Source organism: Bidens hawaiensis, unplaced genomic scaffold (genome assembly GCF_021521415.1).
Source record: "Bidens hawaiensis isolate Kalapana, Puna unplaced genomic scaffold, B.hawaiensis_p1.1 tig00027569_1, whole genome shotgun sequence".
Lineage (NCBI taxonomy): Eukaryota > Viridiplantae > Streptophyta > Magnoliopsida > Asterales > Asteraceae > Bidens > Bidens hawaiensis.
Genome location: NW_027494469.1, coordinates 235,178 through 249,088, shown reverse-complemented (window position 1 = coordinate 249,088; position 13,911 = coordinate 235,178). Strand labels below are relative to the sequence as shown.

The window sequence follows — 13,911 nt, the reverse complement described above, 5'->3', positions numbered from 1 at the left end:
ACATGGTGGAAGAAAATACTGTACACGATGATGGAAGCGGCAATACAGAAAAGCATGTAGATAATGTTTTGGAAAAATCTGCGTCTTCACCTCGTCAAGAAGATACTGCAAATTTTGTCCCTGATGAAATTCGCCAGCATATAGCAATTGAGGTGGGGAAGGCGTTTGAAGCCAAGATTCCATATATTCTGGCCGAAATGCAAAATTCTATAGGAATTGTGCTGGAAGAAAATCTGAAAAAGAATGAATCGAATTCGGAAAAGCCTCTCGAGAACGTGGGAGCGGCACCAAGAGTGGAAGTAGAAACGCTTAGATGTGCGTATAGGAATTTCATGGCATGTAAACCGTTACAATTTAAGGGAGAAATAGATCCCTTGGTCAGCCAAAGGTGGATTATAGCCATGGAGACTATTTTTGATACGTGCCACTGCGACGCGACTGATGAAGTGATGTTCGCAACAAACCAGCTTTCTGAAAGAGCTAAAGACTAGTGGGATATGGTCAAAAAGGAAAAAGGCAGAGAAACAATAAGAAATATGTCTTGGGAAGATTTCAAACCAATTTTCCTAAAACACTTTAGTCCCCGTGTTGCAATTGATCGTATCACTGAGGAACTCCTTCATATGCGCCAAGGCAATGAAACGGTGGACGAAATATTTGGGATTTTCTATGATAAAGCAAAGTTTTGCCCTTCTCTTTTCACTAGTGAAGAAGCATGGATGACTCATTTCCATCTAATACTTAAAACAGAAATTAGAGAATTCATTTCTCCATCAAAGTGTGGAAGTCTAGAGGAGCTTCTTAATTGGGCTCGTGAACGAGAGGTGGAGCTAAAAAGACAAGTTGAAAGAGATGGGAAGCGGAAGCTAGATATTGTAATACCTGCAGCACCTACAAAGAAAGCGAAAAATTTAAAGTCTGCTAAAATACCTAGCTTTAAGAAGGAGTTTAGTAATTGTCAGTTTTGCGGAAAGAGACACTTAGGAGAATGCCGTTATAAGAACCCTACGTGTTATAAGTGTGGAAGACTTGGGCATACGGCACCAGAGTGTACTAGTCCCGTGAACTTATGTTATAATTGCTATAAACCGGGTCACATGAAAAATGAATGCCCAGAGTTGAGGGCAAGGAATGAAAAGGCGGCAGAAGGATCAAGAACTGCAGAGAACGTAAAGAAGTTAGAAGCTCCAAAACCCCGAGGCAGGGCTTTTCAAATCACCGCGGAGGAGGCGAATGTTATACCTGATGTCGTAACAGGTACCTTTCTCGTAAATTCACTCTCTGACTATGTTTTATTTGATTCCGGAGCTAGTAGATCCTTCGTATCCAAAAATTTTGCTTGCCATAATTCCTTTAGTAGAAGTAAATTGATAAATTCCTTAGAAGTCGAAATCGCTAGTGATAAAAGCATTGTCGTCTCCGAAGTGTGTCGAAATTGTAAAATAAATATTCAAGGAGATGAATATTCTATCGATTTAATTCCAATTACTATACGGGAATTTGATATCATTATTGGAATGGATTGGTTATCCCAACATCATGCGTCGATAGTTTGCAATCAAAAGATCGTCCAATTTCTGTCACCGGCTGGAAAACAAGTTTGTGTTTATGGAGAAAGGAAGAATGATATCATAATATGCTCGATGGCGAAGGTGAGGAATTATTTGAAGCACGGTCATCAAGCATTTCTCGCATATGTGATAGATACAAAAGCAAAAGGAAAGGAACTTGATTAAGTCCCTGTTGTTAATGAATTCCCTGACATTTTTCCTGACGAGCTGCTAGGAGTTCCACATGAAAGGGAAGTCGAGTTTAAAATAGATCTAGTTCCAGGAGCTAAACCTGTGGCTAAATCTCCATATCGACTGGCACCAAACGAGATGAAAGAGTTGATGTCTCAACGCCAAGATCTATTAGATAAAGACTTTATTCGCCTAAGTGTTCCACCTTGGGGCGCACCTATTTTGTTCGTTAAAAAGAAAGACGGTAGCATGAGAATGTGCATCGATTACCGTGAATTGAATAAATTGACCGTCAAGAATAGGTATCCTTTACCTAGAATTGATGATCTTTTTGATCAGCTACAAGGTGCTAGTTGGTTCTCAAAAATCGATCTAAGGTCCGGTTATCATCAAGAAAAGGTACGAGAAGAAGACGTGCCTAAGACGGCTTTTCGTACTCGATATGGACATTATGAATTCCTCGTGATGCCATTCGGCTTAACGAATGCCCCAGCTGTCTTTATGGATCTTATGAATCGAGTATATAAGCATATGCTTGATCGTTCTGTCATCGTATTCATCGATGATATTCTCATCTATTCTCGAGCTGAAAAAAAGCATGCTCAACATCTTCGCGAGGTTCTTGAAACCTTAAGAAAAGAGAAACTATACGCAAAATTTTCTAAATGTGCATTCTGGCTTCGAGAAGTTCAATTCTTAGGCCATGTAGTAAACGCGGAGGGTATCCTGGTAGATCCTGCCAAGATAGAATCTATTATGCATTGGTCTCCTCCGAAGACTCCAACGGAAGTCAGAAGTTTTCTGAGTTTAGTTGGTTATTATCGGCATTTCATTCAAGGTTTTTCAAAAATTGCTCTCCCCGTTGACTAAGCTGACTCGAAATAATTCCAAGTTCGAATGGATTCCAGAACACGAAAAGGCATTTCAAATTTTGAAAGAAAAGCTAACTAGAGCTCCGGTACTTGCTTTACCTGAAGGAACAGAAGATTTTGTGGTTTATTCTGATGCCTCACGTGTTGGATTGGGTTGTGTCCTTATGCAAAGAGGGAAGGTGATAGCATATGCCTCACGACAATTGAAATCACATGAAGCAAACTACCCTACTCATGATCTTGAATTAGCGGCAGTAGTATTTGCGCTAAAGATCTGGAGGCATTATTTATATGGAACAAGATGCACAATTTATACTGATCATAAAAGTCTGAAATATTTCTTTGATAAGAAAGAATTAAACATGAGACAACGGCGGTGGTTGGAATTAGTCAAAGATTATGACTGTGAGATACTCTATCACCCGGGTAAAGCCAACATAGTGGCTGACGCCCTAAGCCGAAAAGAGAGTTATTCTCCAATTAAGGTGCATTCATATAAACTAATTGTAAATTCGGACTTATTTGATCAAATTAAAAAAGCGCAAAAAGAGGTGCTAAAAGAAGAAAATTTAAAGTGCGAAAGAATTTTCGGTCAAGTCCGACATTTGGAAGAAAATGACAAAGGAATGAAGGTTCGTTTTGGACGAATTTGGATTCCTAAGTCTTGTCCAATTAAAACGATCATTCTTGATGAGGCCCATAAATCAAAATACTCAATTCATCCCGGTGCAACCAAAATGTACAATGATTTGAAGAAAAATTATTGGTGGCCTGGTATGAAAAGAGATATTGTTAAATATGTGGAAAGGTGTTTAACTTGTTTACAAGTGAAGGCTGAACACCATAAGCCATATGGGAAGATGCAACTACTAGAGATTCCATTATGGAAGTGGGAGCACATTAAGATGGACCTAATAACAAAACTTCCAAAAACAGCCAAACGACATGACACGATATGGGTGGTTGTCGACTGTTTGACAAAAAGTGCACACTTTATACCCATTCATGAAAAATATACTTCTGAACGAATGGCAGAATATTAATGAGGTGGTGTCAAGACATGGAGTGCCAGTATCTATCGTATTCGATAGAGACACCCGCTTTACCTCAAGATTTTGGAGAAAATTTCAGGAAGAAATGGGAACCAAATTATTGATCAGTACGGCATATCATCCTCAGACCGACGGACAAAGCGAAAGAACAATTCAAACTCTTGAGGATATGCTTCGTGCTTGCATTATTGATTTTGGTGGCAGTTGGGACAAGTATTTACCCCTAGCAGAGTTCTCTTATAATAATAGTTACCAGTCAAGCATAGGGATGCCCCCGTTTGAAATGCTGTATGGTAGGAAATGTCGCACTCCAGTGTGTTGGGGAGAAGTCGGCCATAGAGAACTTGCAAATAAAGAAGTTGTAAATGCAACGAATGAAAAGATCAATCAAATTAGAGCACATTTAAAAGTGGCACAGGATCGACAAAAGTCGTATGCTGATAAACGGAGACGCCCAATCGAATTTCAAGTAGGCGACTATGTTATGTTAAAAGTCTCTCCATGGAAAGGAGTGATTCGTTTTCGTAAACGTGGCAAGCTAAGTCCACGATTCATTGGTCCGTTTAAAATAATTGCTCGTGTGGGGCAAGTGGCCTATAAGCTTGATTTACCCGAAGAATTAAACGACATCCATAACACATTTCATGTGTCATATTTACGAAAATGTTTGGCTGATGAAACAGCATGTGTACCGTTAAATGATATCGAGGTGGATGATAAGCTTAACTATATAGAAAAGCCGGTGGCGATTCTTGATCGTAAAGTTAAGCAATTAAGAAATAAAGATATAAGTCAAGTAAAAGTACAATGGAAACATCGGCGAGGTTTAGATACCACGTGGGAAGCCAAAGATGAAATGAGAAAATACTACCCTGAGATATTCAAGGTATGAACAGGTTTTGGGGACGAAACCTAATTAAGAGGGGGAGATTTGTAACATCCCTTTTTGTAGATAAAAATAAAATATTTGAATTTATATATTCAAATATTAGTAAACAAGTAAGTAGCGAGTAAGACGACTCACTAAGATATGAAGTGTTTAAACGAGTGTTTGGTACTATCTAGCATCGTTTAAAAGATATAAAATGTATATTACCTAAAATTATTATTATTAAAAATATGTTTTTAAAATAAAATAAAAAGAAACATGAAACTGCTCATGTGACTTATGGTGTTATGTAATAATAGTAATAATAAAATTTGAAAATAGGAAAATGAGCTCTCAACCTTAACGAGTAAGTAAAAGGTAAATAAAGATATATATATATATATATATATATATATCCTATTATCCATATCGTTAAGATTGAAAATAATAATAATAAAATAACCAGACTTAATCAAGAAGACTCTTGGCTAACAAGAAGACTCTTGGTGGTGGAGACGGAATGAGGGAGAGGGACGAGCATATGAGTGTAATTGTGATTTTGGGTTTTGAAAATCTAACGGTTAGAAGTGTCGCATACGTAATTGTAATGTACGATAAAGGATTATTGTATTTTGTAACATCCCTTTTTGTAGATAAAAATAAAATATTTGAATTTATAATATTAAAATATTAGTAAACAAGTAAGTAGCGAGTAAGACGACTCACTGAGATATGAAGTGTTTAAACGAGTATTTGGTACTATCTAGCATCGTTTAAAAGATATAAAATGTATATTACCTAAAATTATTATTATTAAAAATACGTTTTTAAAATAAAATAAAAAGAAACATGAAACTGCTCATTGACTTATGGTGTTACGTAATAATAGTAATAATAAAATTGGAAAATAGGAAAATGAGCTCTCAACCTTAACGAGTAAGTAAAAAGTAAATAAATATATATATATATATATATATATATATATATATATATATATATATATATACTATTATTCATATCGTTAAGATTGAAAATAATAATAATAAAATAACCAAACTTAATCAAGAAGATTCTTGGCCAATAAGAAAATTTTTGAGTATATATATAAGCTTCATGTGTACAGAAGCTTTATAAACCAACAACAATTAAACGAATAGATATTTGGAGCAAGTAAGGATAAGCTTTAGTATATTTTGGAGGCGATTTAATAACAAGTTATCGTTTACACCCGAGTTTCTAACACCTAGAGGTAAGTACACGGAACCATAATCATGTTATTTTATAGCGTGCTATACGAGTTTATTTAGTACTCAAATATATGATTATTTGAAAAATGATTTATGAGATTATGGTTTCAAGTATATGAATTGGTGGCTTAAAAAGGGGCTATAGTTTGGAAATAAATATGGTGGTTAGCCCTTAATAAAAATATATGGGTTACGAGTCCCGAGGGTTTTAGTAATTAAAACTCCAAAATTTTGATATTATATATAAAAAGATTTCGGGAGTTGAAATCTCAAGGAGTTCGGGTGTTGAACTCCAAATAAACAGGGGAGCTAATAACCCTCATGGGTTAAAAATGAGCTCATAAGGAATTCGGATGTTGAATTCCCAAAAAATAATGAGGAGTAAAAATAAGGATTTCGGGTGTTGAAATCCCAAGGAATTTGGGTGTTAAATTACATATGAAAATAAAACATATTTTTATATAATGGTGTACTTACTTAGCGAAAGCTAATAAAAATATGTTTTTAAAATATTTTCAGGAAAAGCACCCTAGATGGTTGAAGCTTCATAGACGTAATTGGACTGACAAGAGAACCATACTCTCGTGTTTAATAGTTTGTATAACAAAAATTTGTTGTTAAACACATATGCTTTCTTGTACAATATATATTTTCATAAATTAATACGTTACTACGAGTGACAGGTTTTGGATGTAATCTGAAACCTACTCTGATAAGTATTATTATAAAAAATTTAGGGTGTTTCATATTTTATCCTTTATCATGTTTTATGATTATAGCTCTAAAAGTGGAAACTAGTGTTGTGCGATGTTTCTAAATATGAATAGATTTTATTAAAAAGAATAATATATATTAAAATAAGAAATAAAAATGTATGCAAGTAGGAGTAAGAGGAATACTGAAGAAACACTAGGTGACCCCGAGTAGATTATGGATAATCTGGGGGTTAAGTAATGTTTCCCACGAGGGTTAGGTCCGGCAAAGAAGGATGTTCTTCAGATGACCTGCAAAACAGACACCGTGAGCTCGTCACTGAGAAGGGGGGGGGTTCCTTCTTGTGACCACCCTCCGGCGTGAGAATCAGACTAGATTGCTCTGAATATAAGTGTATATTGAGAGAAATAACTAGTGAAGGTAAAATACCAGATGATCCTACCGTTCCAAGGTGTTGGAGTATTTATAGCCGAAGGTAGGTTTCCAAGCAGGTACAGCCAGCTGTATAATATTCCTGTTCTACCAACTACGGGCTACGCACGTGCAATGCTGGTTGGTGGGTGGGCAGCGGCTGATAGTGACCAGGCCGGCTGTGTACTATTCCTTTTCCACCAACTGCAGGCTATGTACGTGCCACGACAAGGGTTGGTGAGTAGGCAGCGGCTAATAGTGACAAACAGTACTAGAGCATGCTCCTCGTACTGTTTGTCGGTGAGCTGTCACCCTGTGATTGGTTCATGGGCTGCTTTGGTCAGATCTTGTCTATTTTGTCCATACCTTGGCAGGTATAGTACAAAAGATCTTCCAGAAGCATACGGACTGGCTCATTTGGGCGGGAGTATTCCCGCCTTGCTCATTCCTTCAGGTGACACTGAATTATTTAGTGCCTTGTGCGTGTAGCCTTGCTATTAGTGCGGGTATCCTTCCCTGATGGCTTGTATCCGCAGCTGCGGGGACAGGCGGGGTACTTCACCATTGGGAGGCTTTCCCTGCGTGAACAGCTGGCGTACTGCGCGTAAGGTCTTCATCTCTGAGCATGGTGGGTCCTGCGGAACCAGTTGGTCCTTGCGCAAACGTCCCTCTTCAAGATGAGTCTTACGGGTCCAACTGGGCTCTGCTGGGACCTACCTCTTCAAATACTTTATGATTATGAGGTTCCTGAAGTGTCGATATGTGGGGTGATGAATATGGATAGCTGTAAAGATGGTTTTTTACTGTTCAAAGTCATAGTCTTCGTTTAGAATTTCGAAAGCTTAAACTATCCCCACATGCAAAAGTCACCTCACTATTTCATTATTTACATTGAGGTCCTTGCTTTTTTACTTTTTAACAACACATCAAACAATCATATATCTCATTACTCGTATTTATCCTTGTTATTAGACGGTGACCTCACATCTCAAATTTGTTTATTTTCTTTTTCTCATTTTAAAGTTACTAGTTAGTCATTAGGTAAGTGGATTTTTAATGAGTTTGGTCATTAATGTGGACAAACATATAACAAAACTCATGGTAAAATGAATTCTTAACAGCTGGCTTAACCTTTTTAAAAAAAGAAATTTTAGAGTTGGCTCTATCAAGTGAAAATAGTGGTAAATTACTCAAATTTGTTTCTTCATTCAAATATATAATTTAGCTACATTAACATTTATATTTAAGCTTTTAAAAAACTCACACGTCTTAATCTTTGTATTTATCCATATTCAACTAAACAACACCTCAGAATTTTTTATTTTTTTATTTTTTCTCGTTGTTTCTATCACAACTACTCACAATGGAGTCGTCAACCCCATATATACCTCTATACCCCAAATTATATGGGATTCTAAAGTAATGCCCCATATTTGCATGTCCCCATTTCATATCAACAAAAGAGATTAAACTAAGGGACTCGCTACTCATTCCTATACTCTTAGATAATAGGAATGAGTAGCGAGTCCCTTAATTTAATCTCTTTTTTTCCGTAGTGCCGGACTTGGATAAATCCTTAAAATGTCAACTACATTATAAGGATGATGTTGATCATATGAATGCTCTAAGCAGTTTTCCTGTAGGACCAAAAATACCCAATGACAGACCCGAGTAAAAAAACCATTACCCATGTATTGTAGGGTTTGTTTATGGACCAACACACCAAAATATCCCCTTGAAAACAAACGGGTTGGCCTCTTAACATTATGTAACTTTAAGCCTCACATAACATAGTTGATTCACCAAGCATCAATTGAGTCACATCATAAAAAGACGATGATTCAAGACACCACCATTGTTGAGTTTTTTCTTTAAGAACAACAATTCCACATACAAAGTTGTGGATTTAAAGTCCATCTTTACCGTATTTTAGTTCTGAAAAACAATTCCAACATTTTGGCAACCATAAAATAAACAAAGAGAGTATAAAATAGGGAGGTTTAATCGGTGGACGAAGGACAACAATCATTGTTATACGCATCTAACAAAAATGAATGACCGTTACCACTTACCACATCCGTTTTGCTTGGTTGATTTTTGATTGTCGTTTATGGTTAGTTCTCAATGCTATCGCTACACATAGTTACCGATGGATAAGGCATTGGCCCTATCCTCAATAACCAATGGATTACCAATTCTACAAGGGGTTTTCTAGGGACACCACACTGTCCACACCCCCTATACGTCCCGTATAAGGCTATACAGGGCCCCTATACACCTCTTATAGCACTATATGGGGCATATAGGCCCCCGTATAGCCCTATACAGGACGCATAGGAGGGTGTCTGGGATGTCTCTAGTAGGACCCTTCTACAATGATGGTAAACAATTTGCTCATTGGCTTTGCTTGTAGAGTGAAGTAAACATCTCCTACAAATGTACTTTCGGTGTGGTTACTTGGAAGATGCTCGTAGACCATTTGAAGAGATGTCATTAAGAAAGCGCTTTACATGGAATCCCATGATTAAAGCTCACCGTTCAGGTACCGATCGAACCATTCTCTAATTGCATTTCTTGTATATATGTACACACAATACCTTGGATTAAGCAAACATTTAGTTCAAATTTGGATTGGGTCACTACTCACCAGTCCTAAACCGTAAAACAAAAAATAAGGTATGTCACATGTGAAAATGTCTTGTAAGAATGCATATTAAACCTTGCAATCTGAAACGGAACTTTAACTTAACAAAAATATGAATTGTGAAATTGTGCGGTCCAACTTTGGGCTGTGCTGCTAAGGCCCAAAGTAGAAAACTGACCCAATAACATGCTCGTTTTGAGCCATAAATGGTTGAAGTGTTGAACCACCTCTTACGTTAGTAGTTTTATATGGTTAAAATTACGTGATACGAAGCCCACAACTAAAACCGAATCTTAAATTCACTTAAGAAATTATTGAAATAAATTCAAATGGAAGAAAAAAATCTGTTGATAAACGAATCCCAATTTGTTAACTGTTACTTATCAGATCTTGCTTTATGATCTGGTTTGCTTTTGTAGTCCAAATAATCCCGTACCATGACGTATCTGGACTCAACTTGAACATAAATATTCAACTAGCCTTCTAAGTCCTAACTATTTTATAAATTTAATAATTAAAATATAATTGGGTGTTGTTAAATATACATATTTCCTTTATTTTTACTAAACGTATATTCTCCCTAAAATTTTAAATTAACATAAATGTTTCAACTTGTTACTTATTTCAAAAAAATAACCTTTTTTCTTATTACAAAAAACATTTTTTTCCCTATACATGCTTGAAACATTCTTAGAGTGTTTTTTTCTTTTCAAATAACTTTCAGAAATAGTTTACATTTTTGTTAAAAACATTTTTTCTATAATTTGCTAATTAATATAAAAAAAAAGATTACTCTCATATACCTGCGTCTATTAAAAAAAAAATTGATTTCATTTGTTTTTGTTGGGGTAGGCGAGAATGACAAGAAAGAAAATACAAATGTATTTATTTTTTTATTGTTTTTGTGAAAACATTATATGAGTATTTTTTAAATACGTTTTATAAAACATGAAAATACTTGTTAGAGAAAAGATTTTTTTTATTTTTAACTCTTTTAGAGAAAATGTTTTTGTTTTTCCCCCTAAAACGCGTTTTTTATTTAATTATTGGAGATTTTTTTAAAATAATGTGTTTTTGAGGAATTTTTTTAAGTTTTATTTTTAAAAAATCTAAAAAAAATTAATTTTTAAAGGACGATATATTACAAGTTTTGATTTTATTTTTTGAGGGTAGAGTATAACAAGTAGAAAGTGAGGTACGTTTAGCCTACCCATTTCAACATACTATTTCTTATACATTTAAGATCACCTAATATATTAATGTATTCGACCAAACATATCATCTAATATTATAGCGTCCTAAACCCGTGGAATAATTTAATATGACCCCAACCCGGTCTTGTACTTATATATGTGTCTCGAATGTTTTGGGGTTTTCCATTCGATTCGGGTACGCAGCTTTTGACACCCATAAAGAGTTCCGGTCAAAGCTTCTCTAATGAGTCCATCTGAAAATTTTCAAGTGGCTACATGGACAAAAGATTTTTGGATGGCCAATATATTGTAGTGCCCACCAGGAAATTTTGGGTCTGGTGGATATCCGGAATTTCAAGCGAGACGAACAAATCAATAGGTGCCCCCTCCCACGTCTCTCTCATACACACATTTTATATATTAACATTTAGAATGATTTTTGAAAATGTGTAATTTGTTTAAAATTAGTCTGATATGTTAGCTAACTTGAAACGAAATGTTTTTAGAAGTTTGCAATGTTTTTAAAAAGTAGAAATATATGCCGTTGAAGATACGGTAAATAATAATATATAATAATAATAAATCACTCAGAACAGTTAATAATAATATAATAATAATAGTAAGTCCCTCAAACACCATCCACAAAAGAATCCAACTAAATTCACTCGATAATACAATGAAAGAAGTACTCCAATATCGATCTATAGTAGCAGCAAGTAAGCAAGTGCCGATCCAGAAACCAACCAACTTCCAAATACGGATCCCATCTTCCCAACACCACTCTACAATATCATGCCAAACACATATATCATTAGTCATTAAAAATAAATAAAAACAATAACAAAAAAATTACTTTATTTCTATTTGTAAATTATAAATGTGGATCACGAAAACGACAAGCCATGTATAAAACCAATATTCCGTACTGGTACCGATGGATCGGTTTCATTAGACTACCATCATTCTATTTAGGTTTAAAGTTAGCTTACTTGCTTCTTACGTGAATTATTAATCAACTCGATCCGGTAATTATTTTGATACTTAGATCCATAGTCTTTTTAAATTTCACAATGCTATTTAAGTGCTTAAAAATTGTTGGCTAATTGCCTAATTACCGAGTGGACCAGATCGTCATAGTCTAAGTATCTCATTAAGTTCAAATTGGGTTAAGGGGCTTTAGCGTTTTATTAGTGAACTTGCTGACAAAGTCAGGTTAGCAATCTATATACATCAACCGAATTAGAGTTATGTATTAATTATGAGAGTTATTGCAATTGGGGTTTTTTGAGTTATATTTTTCTGATTATAATAAAAGTTAATTTTTTCTATATTGTGTGTTCTTTGTTAATTATTCATATACATGGATCTTTAGAAATATCTTTTTTTTAGAACGACGACTTTCTTTTTGTGTTTAGGTCACCGCGCTCTCAAATTTTGAGAGCTTCTTTGCCTCACTCTGGCCAAATTATGTTTTTTTAACCGGATCCACGTTGGCTTCAGAGTTATGGCTTTGGTGTTCCCCTGGAAAACCATACCGCCGGCTCCCACTTGCCAGCTGTTGTGCTGTCACAAGAGCAGAACTCTCTGACGTAACACACGGTAGGATGAAAACCCTGGTGGGCTCGTGATCCTAACTAACAACCTCGCAAGGCCTAGCTCAAAATATTTCATTCCCAATATCGATAAAATGTGATACAAGTGGGGATCGAACTTAGGTTTTCACCGGAGAACCCAAACCTTCCTACCACTAGGCCATAGTGAGAGGGATCTAAAGGGGTAGTGTAAGGTGCAAGTAAAGTACCACATCAGTAGCTGCTGGTGCCACTGCCGGCGATAAACCGGTGGTGGTGACGGCCGGAGAAGGTGATCCTGTAGGAGGCAATGGTGGGCTCAAAGTTAAAGGTGATGGAGCTGCCGATGGAGTGACGGCCGGAGAAGATACCGGGACAGGAGCTGGTGGTGGAGTTGCCACTGGCGGTGGTGTAGCTACAGGTGGAGGAGTTGCCAATGGTGGTGGTGTAGCCACGGGTGGTGGTGTTGCCACTGGTGGAGGAGTTGCCACTGGTGGTGGTGTAGCCACTGGTGGTGGAGTTGCCACTGGTGGTGGTGTAGCCACTGGTGGAGGAGTGGAGACTGGTGGTGGTGAGCTAACTGGTGGAGGAGTGGAGACTGGTGGTGGTGAGGTGACTGGTGGAGGAGTGGAGACTGGTGGCGGAGTGGTGGAAACTGGGGGGGTTGGGGTGGCGGTGGGGGGCGAGGATGGTGACTGACCGCTGACCGAAGCAACGACAAGGCAGAAAAGGGCCGTGAGAAGGGCTGCCTTGCAATCCATGTTTCGTCAGTACGGTCGGGTCAGAACAGTTTTCTTGTAGTGAGAAAGTGTTTTGTGTGATCTTGTGTGTATGTGTGTGTTAGGTTATATAGGGGATTGGTGTTTGATGCCCTTCGGGTGATAAGAGCATAAGCTACAACTATTGTCAAAGCTAAATTCAGTCATTCTTTATTTTCACAATCTTTTTCATATATCACATTGTAATCTTGCAAGTTTATAGAATATAACAAAATGCATCTTAAATTTAGCAAATTAAACTTGTTATAAGGAACAACATAAAGTACATAGAGCGCTCGAGGGAAAAAAAGGGTCCTTCAAGCCATTGTGATTACGGCTTGTGAACGATACTATTTCTCAAACAGTCCGACCGTAGCATCAACAATTGGGGAGGATATAATAAATCGCCCCAGGTATCTTTGGATCAAGAATTTTAATTTCTCGTTTTAGTCTTTGTAATTTCTTTGGCCTCTAGGCTCTTGTTAGTTGGATCGTTTTTAATTAAGAAGTTCTGAAAAAAAGTACCCTGACCGTTTGACTTATTTATAAATGTATCATTTAATCTAAATGTATATTTATAAAGGTATAAAATTTATATATAGTATGAGTTTTGATTTTTGAAAGAAACTATAGAACAACCAAGATAAGAGCAATTCACGGAAGGAAGTATAATTAAAGCAAAGAATGATAGTAGGCATGGCCCGACTATCACTACCAAACAATCTTGATTTGTACCAGCGTTCGTTTGGTAAACTTTGGCCCCTTCTCTCTCTATTTATGAAATGCTATCATGATTAAAATAAAATATCTGATAATTTTTTTCAAAATTTAAATAATTT

The 13,911-nt window shown here is 36.4% G+C and overlaps 2 protein-coding genes across 2 annotated transcripts; one reads left to right on the top strand and one right to left on the bottom strand.

Annotated features, from left to right (window-relative positions):
- Positions 1-536: 536 nt before the first annotated feature.
- LOC143575659 (uncharacterized) lies at positions 537-1,736 on the top strand. The gene has a single exon (XM_077059967.1). The coding sequence runs from the start codon at positions 537-539 to the stop codon at positions 1,734-1,736; it is 1,200 nt and encodes a 399-aa protein (XP_076916082.1).
- A 9,634-nt stretch (positions 1,737-11,370) lies between these two features.
- Positions 11,371-13,104, bottom strand: LOC143575665 (uncharacterized). The gene is made up of 2 exons (XM_077059975.1): positions 12,545-13,104; positions 11,371-11,525 (listed from the first exon to the last, which is right to left on the bottom strand). The coding sequence occupies exons 1-2, from the start codon at positions 13,073-13,075 to the stop codon at positions 11,445-11,447; spliced, it is 612 nt and encodes a 203-aa protein (XP_076916090.1). The 5' UTR covers positions 13,076-13,104; the 3' UTR covers positions 11,371-11,444.
- Between the last annotated feature and the right edge of the window lie 807 nt (positions 13,105-13,911).

Coding starts and splice junctions, on each gene's coding strand:
- LOC143575665 (XM_077059975.1), bottom strand. CDS start 13,075: ATGGATTGCAAGGCAGCCCTTCTCACGGCCCTTTTCTGCCTTGTCGTT. Junction 11,526..12,544: donor CACCAGCAGCTACTGATGTG/GTACTTTACTTG, acceptor ATGATATTGTAG/AGTGGTGTTGGGAAGATGGG.
- LOC143575659 (XM_077059967.1), top strand. CDS start 537: ATGTCTTGGGAAGATTTCAAACCAATTTTCCTAAAACACTTTAGTCCC.